Source organism: Taudactylus pleione, unplaced genomic scaffold (assembly GCF_031769625.1).
Source record: "Taudactylus pleione unplaced genomic scaffold, aTauple2 ptg000629l, whole genome shotgun sequence".
Taxonomy (NCBI): domain Eukaryota; kingdom Metazoa; phylum Chordata; class Amphibia; order Anura; family Myobatrachidae; genus Taudactylus; species Taudactylus pleione.
Window position 1 is genome coordinate 2907078 of NW_028285031.1, and position 14361 is coordinate 2921438.

General features: G+C 44.0%; 1 protein-coding gene across 3 annotated transcripts in view; it reads right to left on the reverse strand.

The window, feature by feature from the left end:
• RNF130 (ring finger protein 130) overlaps positions 1-14361 on the reverse strand; it is a 244287-nt gene that overhangs the window by 20105 nt on the left and 209821 nt on the right. For 2 of the 3 annotated variants that reach the window (XM_088454759.1, XM_088454757.1), the window contains exons 8-9: positions 8452-8545; positions 5989-6187 (exon numbers count right to left, since the gene is read on the reverse strand). The exons of the other annotated variant lie outside the window; for it this stretch is intronic. In XM_088454759.1, the coding sequence (XP_088310885.1) occupies positions 6172-6187; positions 8452-8545 (110 nt within the window). In that variant the 3' untranslated portion in view covers positions 5989-6171. Of the gene's footprint in view, positions 1-5988; positions 6188-8451; positions 8546-14361 lie in introns of those variants that run through there. 3 annotated transcript variants of the gene reach the window in all.

The following is a 14361-nucleotide window of genomic DNA, read 5'->3' on the forward strand; positions in this document are numbered from 1 at the left end:
CCTACCAAACAGCCTCTAAAGCACGTGCCAGAATAATTAAATACATTATTTTGCTATCTGGGCCACAACAAGGAACCACTGATACGTCATATGTCACTGGTACCTCCAGGCTGAAAATCAGACACATTGCAGTCTGTTGCCACAAGTCTTCCCGTATTACTGAAGATCCCCAGGGTCACTCTCATTTACTTCTATACTGCAACCGTTTGATAGAAGCTTATGTATTTAGCAACCATATAACAAACTCTCAATGACTGGAGTCTAAATAAACAAATGTGTTCAGAGACTGAAATTGCTGGAGTGGTCCGTAATTCCTGGTCATGGAGTCAACATGTGTAGTCTGGAGGCAGTGAAATGTCTACTCTGCTGGGGCTACCTGATGGTAGGAAAGGACTCTCAGGGGCCTATTTATCAATGAGTTGTATCATGTGCAACGAGTGATTAAACTTGTTGGGAGCTGATTGGCTGGAGCACCATTTATCATACACAACTGTCATTTTTCAAACAAATGACAGATGGGATTGGCTGGAGCACCATTACCATACGCAACTTGTTCTATCACTCGTTGTGAATGATAAAACTCATTAACTGATAAAAAGTATGAAGTCACTGCAGAAACTGTAGGAGGCAAATCAAAGTGGGTGGAATAAAAAGCAATTTAGGATGAGAAAGGAAAGTGTGGGAAAATGTGGTTGCGGAAAGATGCAATTAATACATTATAGTGATGCAGACCCATTACACAACATATTGCCAACAGGAATTGATCAATAGTAGGAAACGGGATAAAGGAGGGGCACAATGTATCTCTCAAATGTAACAATTGCTAAAAAGAAAACAACAATTTATAAAGGAAACACACTAAAAACATCAACCACAATATCAACTGATATTGGTACTGATTCAGAGCTGGATGCAGTATGAATTTCGGTTGAGGCATCGATGTTTTCAGACTTCGCATGCGTCATGTGCCGTGATGGCCTTGCGATGGTGGTCGTAGTGTGGATTAGGACACAGAATGATTGACAGACAGTGGCCGCTTAAGGGAGTGGCGACTAAAAAGCAGACGTGACGGCACCACTTCGCTCCCATTTCGGGGGGGGGTTTGGGTGAGTTGGTACGTAGTGGTTAAGGATCCAGTTCTTTCGCGACTGACATTCTAGGCACCCATAGGGTTTCTCAGAAGTCCAATGTTTCGACCGATGGTGCATCTTTGTATGCAAGCGTCAGGCTAAAGACGGCGCTAGTGGGCGTCTCCATACAAATCTTGGCGGCTGCAATATTTGCATATTTTCTCACAACCGTTATGACGGGGATCGCAGCAGCGATGGGATTTGCGTCCACCTCTGAATTAGGCCCAAATACAAGTAGAGAAAGGGAGCGATGGACCAATGGAAATGACCCATAATTGGCAACGTTTTGACATATCCTGTAACACTTTGGTGTTGATCGGATGAATCTGAGCACACCATGGGTGGTATATGGTAGACATTCGAACGCTACAATCCCCAATATGGCATGCAAATGGAACAGAAAGCATTTCAAGACAGTACACTAAGGGGTAAATGTAATAGCCAGCGAGATGCAGCATCAGGTGAGTTCATGGCGAGTCTGCCTGATGTTTTAAAGGGGCAATCATTTAAAAGGCAAAACCTGGTTGGTTTTGCCTTTTAAATGATTTCCCATTTAAATAATTGGGCAGACTCGCCGTGAACTCACCGATGCCTGCTTCTCTCTGGCTATTACATTTACCCCAAAGTTGGGAAGACAAATATGTAAAACCAGAAAATTTAGCGCAAGGTGAACTAGAACCTCTGCAGTCATCACATAGCCAGATATAAAACAGTAAGGGGGAATCTGTGATCGGTGACAGCCACCTCTGCTAGCGATATAAGGACAGTCTGCCTGGACATAGTATAGGAGTCTCTGCTCACACCTCCTCTTATCTAAGGAATGCCTCAATACGAAGCAAAGCTACTAGTTCCCAGTTAGCTATAAGCAATACATACGTCACAGAAAAATTAACCTGTAAAAAAAAGTATTTTACAAGATTTATAACTGTATTTTATGTTAAAGTGTAAGGGGTATATTTACTAAAGTACGGGTTTATAGAAGTGGAGATGTTGCTCATAGCAACCTATCAGATTCTAGCTATTTTCTTCTATAAAGGTGCTAGATAAATGTTAAGTAGAATCTGATTGGTTGCTATGGGCAATATCTCCAATTCTAAATACCTGCACTTTAGTAAATATACCCTTTTAGTGTCAAGCTGGCCACACACATGGCGATGTGAACGATTTCCCTTGAAACTCTCCCCGGCAGCTCTGCACACGATTTGGTGTCCAGTCTTCATACGATCTCTCCTGCAGTCAGACTTTCACAGTGCATCGCCTCCTAGATTGCCAGATCTGTCCTACTACACGGCAGATCTGATGGTGTGATGTGCGACCAGCCACGCACATCGCATCGTGATCGGGGACTCACAATTTACTCAGGATTAGGCCATATTTTACACGATCTGTCGTTCCAATGTGTCGGAATCGGCCAGATCGGGTAAAATATCGCTATGTGTGTGGCCAGCATCAGTCCTGGAAATGTAAATGTATGGGGTTGGTAAGATATGATGACAGTCAAAATTTCTACAGGTAGTGATGTTATTTAAATAATTTTACCCGTGTCAGCATTAAAACTTTGAACATGATGCTTTACCAAGATTATCATGCTGACACAGTTAAACGCTTTAAACAGTGGCGTAACAAGGAGGATGTGTGGGGCACCTTGACAGCTCGGCAGGGTGAGGGGTGCCACCAGCCAGGGCAATGTACAGAGTGGAGATGTGTTCCACACTGTAGAAGCCAGCGCTGGAATAAAGTGTTTGTTCTGAGCGCCAGAAGTCCTGTAGTCCAGTGAGATGTGGTGACATCAGTGGCTGGCGCTTAGACAGTGTGTCTGTTCCCAGCGCCAGTCAAGGAGCAGAGGCGGGTGACATTCGGTGCCGGCTGTAAGTTGTGTGCAGCTCTCGGACTGGCGGCCATTGAAGAGCGGCGAAAATTAGAATTTTGCGTCGGCTGCGAGCCAGTCACGGTTCCTGGGCAGGCAACCAATAGAAAGCGGGTGCAACTAACCAATTGCGGCTCGCCACATCATGGCTGGCTCCGGCGTGTGATGTTAGACGTCGCTGGGAGGAAGAGGCAGTTTGGCGGCAGTGGACGAAGGTCGTCACGTGAAGAGCTCTGGCAGCTGTGGAAGGGTTGGCTGTATTTCCCCTTTGCGCTAGGGACCTGGAAGTGACGTGAGTGAGGGCGGAAGTGCAGTTCCTGCCCATAACAGCCGGCTACAGAAGTACTTTGTCCCCACTTACACAAGTTTGTTGTGCGCTCGCCACGCTTCGGGCACGGTGGCTCGCTAAACTCGCCACATGGTTTTATTCCCCCTCTATGCCCACTCGGATGGCAGGGAATGACGCCGGACACTGGCTGATGACGTCAGGGTCCTCTCAGTGAAGGGGATTTATACATTACCGCTGTGGAAGAGGCCAGAAGACTCCAGGCTCAAGAGAGAAGAGCTCCGGCGGCGGCCCTGCTGGCCAGCAGCAGAAGAATGAGGCTGAAAACCGGAGAGTGCTGCAGTGGTGGGAAAAGTAAAAGAGCTAATGAAGCACTGCAGCCCCTTCCCATCAGACAGGTAGGCCTTCCCATCAGACAGGTAGGCCCTCTATGAAGCCTTCCCATCATTAATCCCTCCCTAGACCACCAGGTTGTCGGGCACTAGGCCCGTGGGGGTAATCAGGCCTCAGGCCTGTCTCACTGACAGGCGGGCATTAGGCCCGTGCTCATGAGGCTGTAAGTGACCCTGGGCCATCACATAAAAAAGGGGAGGGGGCGGCATTTTTTAACTTACCCGGGGCGCCAAAATCCTAGTTACGCCCCCTGGCTTTAAAGAAAATTACTAATGCATCTGCAGTTTGCCGTCGACAGGTTCAGTGCCAACAACTTAACTACATCCCAAATGTATATAGCATGGGGATAGATGCAGACATTTCAGATGTAGCATTACAGTGGTATTGTTGGATCTATTAAAGTAAAACCTCACTCAGGTTACCCAGGGGTTCTTACCCTTCACCTGGCTGTGTGTTGCTGGGTAATGTGTAAAAGAGTATCAAAGATTATATAACTGCATGGAACTACAAGTCCCAGGAAGCACTGGTAGGCATTAGCTACTGGGGCTTGCTAGCGCTTGTAGGACTTCCACAGGGTCTACTGGAGCAAGCAGTTTACAAATCTAAGTGGCAGTAAATAAAGGCAAGGACACAGGGTATTTTAGCTATTTATTAGGCATAAATACTTACCCAAATCCTTATTTACAAATGTATGGTATCCAAAGCTTTCTTCTTTCCTTCTCTCCTGTAGTAATCCAAGCAAAACAACATGAAATAATCCTGTTACCAGCTCCAAGCAGAAATGTGAGATGAACATTGAATATGACTGTCAGTCAGAGCTGCTTGCCTCTGATTGGCTGCCCTGCTCGGCGTATATAGGTCCCGCATGAAGTACATTGATATTAAGTTGTACAAGCACCAGCATTGCCCAAGTACGTACTTACAGACTGCTATTTCACACAGATCTTTCGCACTCAACATGGGGTAGTTGTGAGTTCTGTTACTAAAGAGGATGATTGCTGATTGTAAAATAGTGCGCGGTTCCACTATACACATGAAGCTGAGAGGATACTCGCATTAACAGAGAGTAGTAATCTGGCTCCCACAGCCTTCCGTACTTGTGGTTGCTTAATTTGCGACTCAGAATCAGACACTTATCTGTCTTTATACACAATGCACCCCCTGCTCCCCCACAGGCCAGGGTTTTGGGAAAGTCCCCAGTGCCATTCTGCATGAGGCTTGTCCATCACCAATGGGGTCAGAGGGGGAAATGGAGTCCCGCCCCTTTCTGACGCCATACTGCGAGTCTCCCTGCTATGGTGTGAGCTGCCCAGCCTAGGACTAATTGCCACTGTGGCTGGAGGGAATTTTTGCCCCGTTGCATTAGCAATAACAGACCCAGGCAGTTCACACTGTTGTCGGTTTATGGGAGTGTGAGGTTTTTTTTTCCATTGTAAGTTAAGCCGGGAACAATATACGCCATAGAGAGTCACCATCAACATTTATCTTTACACTACGGCGAGATGAATCTGGAGAGGCAGCCTAACCTACATAGGCTGCATCTCCCGTCACGCTGCACTTGTATGTACAAACCCTTAATGCAATCGACTTGCAAGTCCCTGACCACTTGTGAAGTTGAAAGAGGCAGAAATTGCAAATTGGGTTTAATATACAATTATGTTTTACAAAGGAAACGCACATTCCAGAATCATAGCATCAGGTATTCCTTTCTTCTTTTCCTTTACTGTGTATTCAACTGTGAGCTTACTGCTAAACTTACAGTCACCTGAGGATGCAAAACTACATTACAGATTACATTTTATATGGGCAGTATGGGCCCCATTGTCAACGATGCATAATCCCTTTAGCCCTCGCTAAAGGGGTTACGTCACCCTTTCTGTATTCAACAAACAGAGGTAATCTAAGATTACTGCTGTTTGTCACTACATCGCTCTCGCCATCCTTAGATGGCAAGAGTGATGCCATCCCCATTGCCAGCAAAGGTGGATCCAGCTAAGCCTTTCGAGGCATTTCTGGGTATTAAAGTGCCATGCACATGCGCAGATGGACCGTCCCGCATGCGCATTACACAGAAGCCCGTCGCTGGCAGCGTTAGGCTGCCAGCAGCTGAGCGGAGGACCTCGCCAACGAGGAGGACATTGCTGGACGTCCCCAGAGGGGTAAGTAATGCTGACTACCACTATCACTGCGATACTAAACGAAATATGCCGCTGGTATTAACAATCGTAATATATTAGCAATTTTATCAACCCAAAGATCAGTCCTGAAGAAGAGTGAGGACATGTGAAATAAATCAAACAAAAACGTTATGATTCAATATATTTAGTTAATTAGCAGTTTACATGTTTAATGAACATTTGGCAATACAGTAACAGCATGAAAAAAAGTGACAGTTTTGTTAAAAAAAAAAAAAAGAGGGACTTCATTCATCTGCAGTTTGCTAAAGGTGCGAGAAGTCGCTCTCCTGGTCGTCTTCGCTTCCACAAAGCAGCACTTCACGACCATTCAGCTCTGGAAGATGAGCACAGAAAAAGAAGACATAAGGAGCAGAAGAGGCAATGTATAAAGCAAACAGAGCAAACTAACTTTATAAGGTGCGTAACATGACCAGTATGCCGAAAATGGTGCACGTTGCTACATTTTTTATTTCAAGCGATCATATTAGGGATATACGTGTCTGGAGCAGCCCTCTAGGTAAGGAATTCTGTTTGGGACGCTGGATAAATATTTAGTAAAAAAACTAAACCAGCTTTCAGGTATTTGTATGCTTTTTGCAGTAATTATTTTGCTATTTTAGGGCGTGATGAATGCAAACTGTAAACATACCGTGTGTGCATATTAATCTAAGCTGGCCTAACTTTAAATGTTCCCTTTTACTTTCTTACAAACATCCAGCACCTGTTTGACTGAACAGCAATAGTTTGTCGGTAACCAAATTAAGTTACATGTGGGAGCAACTGTTTCATACACTCATAGACCTTAGGGGGACTTACTATATTTAAAATACATTCTAAATTGTGTTATGAAGTTGTTCCTAGTCGATAGGCCAATTACTTATGCCTGACATACATTGCCTATATGAGTGCTGACGAGTCCCTCTTATGAGGCCGGTCAACAGGCCGGACCCAATTGCTTAGCGGCCAATTCCAGAAACTCGTGGACAACGATATGACCTGGGTGTAGGGGGAAACAGGCCCAGAGATAGGCCCCCTAAGTATCTGGTCCCCATAGCAACAGCACCCCCCTGCACTCACTGTAGCTACGCTATGTACCTACCAATTCAGTAAGAGCAATGCGATCACAGAGGCTTTTTATGGTCCATATCCAAAAGTCAACAATTCCGTGAGCAAGGGCATTAAAATTGGTTCCACCTACAAAATGTCTGCCTCCACCACATGCTATTGCCAGGCGCACTTACTTTAAAATTATCATACTAACTGCAGGCAATAAAAAAAAATAAATACATACGTTAAGTCACTATCAGGCAGATCGGACATTTACGATACCTTTTATAAAATGGCTTTACTGACAACAGAGCTCTTATCTGTATGGACAGCTCATTTCATTACAGTGCATGCACTCAGAAAGAGATCTTATTCAGTGCAACGTATTGATCCCAAAATATAATAGGTCTGATGGACTTGCTCTAGTTCATCATAAGCGCCTCAGGCAAGAATCGTAACTCATAAGTGACAGACACTATGGAAAATGAAGCCAGTGTGCTGCCACGAGGGAGTTTGCATTAATACAGAAAATGGAGACGCATTCATTTGAATACTCAATGAGAAACTCCTTAGTGCCCTGAAAACAGATGTACAGTAGGCTGTTTCAGTGACAAGACATTTAAAGCAATACTGTCCAGAGGTGACTGACCGGGAAAGTTGGGTTTTATAATTTCATGCAATACAACCCACGGAAGCCTGACAGGAAAGATGGGGACCACAAATATAGCTATGTACAGCCTGACTGACGTGCCAGCAATCAGACAGCCACGTCATCATTAATGGATGCTGAGGTGATCTATACTGTAACTTTAAAAGGGGATGGGGCAGCGGTGGCCTCCGACGCCCGCCAACATGGGAGTCTCCCATGCAGAGTTCGCTCACAGGTTGCTAAGCAATGACACGGAATACAGGGGTGTATTTACTAAGCCTTAGAGAGAAATAAAGTGGATGGCAATAAAGTACCAACCAATCAGCTCCTAAATGTCATGTTTCAAACACAGCCTGCAAAGTGACAGGATCGGATTGGTTGGTACCTTATCTCCACCCACTTCTTCTCTCGCCAAGGCTTAGTACATAGACCCCACAGTCCCTGAACATATAACGTGACCATTTGAAATAGGAGATAACTAATTTGCATGAATGTGTACAAAAACCAATGCTGGCAGGTGTTACCACTGCTTATTACAGTGATGGGCATATCTATAGTACAACTATCTCAATGTGTTTGTAAAGAATAAATCTGCAGTTTCAACTTGAGTTTACAAAAGAGAGTGAAGGCCAGCGATCATATTTATAAAACGCTGTTATTTTACGCTAATTCAGATTTTCGCGCTGGCCTCCTATCTGCTGGATAATCCTGTACCAGAAACGGAACCCTCCTCTCGGTAACTATGCACAACATAAGAACAGGAGTCTCTGGTGCTTTGAACAAATTCTGCTTTATGTGTTGACATTGTAAAATCTTGGCTGCTGTTTTTTTTTTAAATGGGATACAAGCGTCTTCACAGTAAACGGCATATTTCTAAAAACAGAAAAGACATTGTTACTTACTCTGTGGCGTACAAGCTAGCCGTGGCTTTGATGATCATGTAACACAGTGTAAGGGCGCTGAGGAGGCCAAAACTGGCAATAATGAACCATTCTTCTGTTGACAAAGGAAATGGGAGGGAGTCACTCTTGACAGCAATTTCAGCAGCAAGGTCAACACAGCACTCCCAGGCCCAAAGGCTGAAGAGAAAAAGGAGGAGGGCGGCTTCTGAGGGGGCCACGCCGCTGGGCTGAACCGATCGGCCAGGATGGAAAAGCGAAGATTAGTATAGTTACTTGTAGGAGAAAGAGAATAGGAGAATTAGTAGAGAATGATTATCTATCTATGCATAAAGGACAGCAGCGGGAGTGAGGACAGACTGAGTAATAGGGAGTGAAGAGATTAGTATTCACAGATGACGAGCAGGTAACAAAGAGCGCAGCGAACAGGGTGGCCGACCTTCTCTCTCAACTTTATATTATTCCATTAGTTCAAATAGGTTTGCTAATATATTAACAAGATAACTGACAGACGTAAATGGATAAAAAGATCGCTGGTAATTACTGAACCCCCATCCCCATCCTTTTGAAACGTTTTCCATCAATATGTGCCAATATAAAAGAGCAAAATGGACAGATAAAAAGGATTACAAAAGCCTGACTAAACCAAAACTACCACAAGAACGTTACTAAAATGTTAACAACATTTAGCTTACATGACAGATCAATCTGTGTCCGGAAAAACTCGGAGAAAGTCTGAGGTAGATTTACTAAAAGCTTCTAAAAATTTAAACTGATGGTGTTGACCAAAGCAGCCAATCAGTCTTTAGCTATCATTTCTATACTGCATCCTAGAAAATGATAGACCCAATCTGATTGGTTGCTATACTTTTCATTTGTAGAAGCTTTAGCATATCTACCCCTCAGACTTGGATAACTTAGGGGGGAATTCAATTCAGTGCGATGGTGAATAGCCGTGGGAGGGACGTCCCGCAGCTATTAATTTCAACACATTGTTTGGGCGGGCAAAGGATTTCTTCTCGAACCCCCCTGGGTATGCGATGAGAAATCCGACCAAAGGGCCGGGCACGCAGCTGTTTGCTGGCTTAGCGCGGCGCTAACAACCGCGCCCGGCACTTTAGTCAGAGAATACCAGTTACCGTGCCTTAACACCCAGATTAAGTTTCTAGAACCGGCGTTCTCTGACTTATCTGCTTCCCAACAAGGCACACAGCGCATTGAATTGAATAGCTGCGGGAACTATCTCCCGCGGCTATTCACCATCGCGCTTAATTGAAATCCCCCCTTAGACTGCTAGTGTATAGGTTGTTATTCTGATGTAAAACTCTCCTTTTCAGTCTGACCCTATTAATAACGGATGTTCCAACACCAATAGCTGATTACGTACGAACCTAAAAGTAATAATGAATAGGTTCTCTTCTGTTGGAAAATTACACCCCTGATGATGTTAATCATAAAACACTAAAGGCATACTTAAATATATTCTAGTCAAACAAGAGATGTACAGAACATGAATATACAGCAAAAATCACCTTTTTACTTACATTCCAGTAGTTTTAACTCTGACACATTTGACATTATCTGTATAAGAACATTTTAAGGTTTTTTCATAAACGCTTTACGGTTCTATGGGATTATTAATGAAGTGCATAGTGTACTATGCTGCAAGGAAGCTTCGAAAAATTCTAATAAACACACCACATTTCTGACACTCTGTTAAAGCAAATACAGTGGTGTTCATTCTGGCACCCTGCACCTGTCACAACCCGTGCAGTACCTTATTCCTGCCTGAGGCGTGGCTCTTTGCTCTGGTGCTTCTAGCACGCTCATCTAATGCAACAAACTGCTGATACAGACCAGAGTATGCTAGAAGCACCAGAGCAGATAGCGACACCCCCAATCAGGAAAGAGCACAGGTTGTGACAGGTGCAGGGTGATAGAATGAACACTATACAAAGTGGGTTCTGTCTACACTATTATAGAACATAATTTTTCATCGCCTGTGTATATGAGCACTAAGCATTATATCATTGTTTTCCTTATTACAGTAAAAGATTCTGTGAGACACTGAAGCCAATGATACTCAAAGATCAGAGCACTTGATAACGGACATGGGGGGGGGGGGGGGGGGGGAGATAGCTCACGCCTTCTAAAGAGTAGAGAAGTTGCCCATAGCAACCAATCAGGTTGTAGCTAGCATTTATCAAGTACATTCTATAAAGTGCATGTTACTATAGTGGCTGATTTGTTGCTATGGGCAACTTATCCAGTGTTTACAAGGCTTTATAAATCTCCCACACAATCTTTCAAGTTACAGCACTGTTCAATCATCTGCAGGAAACGGAGGCAGCGATTTTGTGCCTGCAAACAATATACATTGACAACGCAACTCGTCAATGCTATGGAAGCACTAAAAACCTGTGACATCAATGTTCTGCAAGATAATTAGACCAATAATCAAGGGAATGCAGCTACTGTATGTGATTTGATAGGCTGCTTACTCATGATTGTGGTGCAACCAACAAAAAATAGGTGTGTCCTCATACATCTAGCTTCAATACGCCATACGGCGCGAGTGGGCTGCAATGTCCTGTGCGCTGAGCTGCTTTTTCACTCAAATAATGCGTCTTGGTTGCAAACGGATGTGACAAACTGCCTCAAGAGACTGCACTGACACTTGTATATCAGTGTGCGACTGAGCCTGTATACAAAGCGCAACAGAACTTGGTGTAGAAAAGAGCCGCGGACGCTGCATCGTAGCACTTTATATACCGATTCAGACTCAGCCGCTCGGGACCTGGCGTGCCGCGAAAGGCACAACTGCAGAAATAGTGTATGAGGACACATCTGTATCTGTCTCTACCAACAACGAGGAGTTAAAAAGATCCGCAGACTCCTAATACTCCATCATAACAATATAATGTTATTTTACCCCTTCTGGATTTTATATAATTACTATTTAACTCTCACCAAGGGGGGTGCACCCTGGAATAAATCTACCAAATAGGCATGTATCCATACCTCTACTATCTACACTCCCAGGCCTAAAGAAAGTAGCCGGTTATTATTAATATATAGATATATACAGATGTCTCCTTTCTCATCTAGCTTCAATATGACCTGAAGCGCGATATGCCTGGTGTGAGTGAGCCGCCAGGTCCCGTCCATCCCTGCTAATGCCGGGCATCTTTTTTTTTTGCCTAACATGCATCTTAGTAGCAATGTTATGTGACTAGGACGCACCAGCAGACTGTGCTGATTAATGTGATACGTGACACTTGTATATCAGACTGTAAACAGATCTTGGTGTAAAATAAACTCTGCGGCACTTTGCATACTGATTGAGAGACTCAGACACACACAGGTATATAAGTGTCACATATAAAATTAATCAGCACAGTCTCTTGGTGCGTCCTACTCGCATCACATTGTGACTTACGCACTTTGGGCAAAAAAAAGACGCAAAAGGACGCCCGGCACTAGCAGTCTAACGGGCTGTCTAGGCGCGCAGTCTAGGCGCGCCATTAGAGGTTGCTTGGCGCGACTGCAGCAAAGATGAGTGAGGACACATCGGTACATACACAGTCAGTTGTAATATTATAGCTTATTATCAGAGTTCTAATGTGATTACTTTAGTATTCATTTAGATTCAGTAACAAGAAACCAAGCACTTGTCACTTTGCAGCGTATACACATTTCCATTGTGTCACATCTCCTGCTTCCATGGGTTCATAAGAGCGCTCAACACCAACAAGCACAGTTGTAGGCTGTACATTTACATACATTATGTCTAGATTTCATGGAGGTGAAAATGAGTAGCTGTCCCTTTCTACACACACAACTCACTCCAGTGCTTCCTTTTCCAGATCTTCTAGAATACCGGCTGCTGTCCCCGGCATTGTCTGGGATTTTCTATTTATTTATTTTTTTCCACTCCTATATTGCTCACTTTCCTTACCCCAGGACACTCTATCTCCCCCAACCTCCACACCACTCTCTCTTTTTGAGGCACATTTACAATGGCCGTGGCGCACGTGTGGCCTGTAGACCGTGCACACGCTGGAGTCCCGGGAGTTGACCCGGTCACTTCAGTCCAAACATAATGCAGGGAGGGGCTCCTTTCTGAGACCCTGTCCTTGCGGGTGCAATTTACAACATCCGGGCGGTATGATCGCATATTGCAATGCGAACATGCTAATATCGCGCCCAGATTGCATTACATATGTGATCATTGATAAAGGGCCTCTTTGGTACTTCCTCCAGGTCTCTTATCTCATCTGGCTGTATCAGTGGCGAGTTGTGGTTATGTCGCCGTGACTGGATCAAAGACGGGAGCCGTGGTTGGGGGTCGGGGGGACCTCAGACCAGCCATAGTGGGCACCTTCTCTTTAACATCAAATTATACAGAGACTCCTTCCATAGGTTATAATATACAGACACTGCTTCCATATGTCCTATACACACACCTTCCATTAGTCATAATATAAACACTCCTTCCATATATCATAACATACAGGGGTAGCCGGCTTTTGGGCTGGACCAAAGATAGTCAGGACAATGTATCTATCTTAGGATTCACTAGGCATTAGCAACATGATAGACCAGTTCTTTGCTTATGTCATACAGTCAGGTGCATAAATATTGAGACATTGACAGAATTTTCAAATTTTGGCCTCTATTCACCACCGCAATGGCTTTGAAATGAAACTAACAAGAAGTGCTTTAACTGCAGACTTTCAGATTTAATTTGAGGGTAATTACATCCAAATCAGGTGAACCGTGTAGGAATTACAACGGTTTCTATATGTGCCTCCCACTTTTTAAGGGGCCAAAAGTAATGGGACTATCAACTGAAAAGGTATTTCATGGACAGGTGTGGGCTATTCCCTCTTAATTGATTATTGCTTAATTGATATTCATTATCAATTAAGCAGGGAAAAGGTCTGGAGTTGATTCTAGGTGTGACATTTGCATTTGGAATCAGTTGCTGTCGACTCTCAATATGAGATCCAAAAACGCACCGGAGAGCTCAGCAACACCAAAAGACTCGGAAGACCACGGAAAACAACTGTGGTGGATGACAGAAGAATTATTTCCCTGGTGAAGAAAAATCCCTTCACAACAGTTGGCCAAATCAAGAACACTCTCCAAGAGGTAGGTGTATATGTGTCAAAGTCAACAATCAAGAGAAGACTTCACAAGAGTGAATATAGAGAGTTCACCACAAGATGTAAACCATTGGTGAGCCACAAAAACAGGAAGACCAGATTAGAGTTTGCCAAACAACATCTAAAAAAGCCATTAGAGTTCTGGCACAACATCCTATGGACAGATGAGACAAAGATCAACTTGTACCAGAGTGATGGGAAGAGAATAGTATGGAGAAGGAAAGGAACTGCTCATGATCCAAAACATACCACCTCATCAGTGAAGCATGGTGGAGGTAGTGTCATGGCGTGGCCATGTATGGCTGCCAATGGAACTGGTTCCCTTGTATTTATTGATGATTTGACTGCTGACAAAAGCAGCAGAATGAATTCTGAAGTGTTTTGGGCAATATTACATGCTCATATTCAGTCAAATGCTTCAGAACTCATTGGACGGCGCTTCACAGTGCAGATGGACAATGAGCCGAAGCATACTGCAAAAGCAACCAAAGAGTTTTTTAAGGCTAAAAAGTGGAATGTTATGCAATGGCCAAGTCAATCCCCTGACCTGAATCCGATTGAACATGCATTTCACTTGATGAAGGGATAATGCCCCAAGAACAAGCAGGAACTGAAGACATTTGCAGCAGAGGCCTGGCAGAGCATCACCAGGGATGAAACCCAGCGTCTGGTGATGTCTATGCGTTCCAGACTTCAGGCTGTAATTGCAACAAAGTATTAAAAAGTGAAAGTTAAATTTAGGATT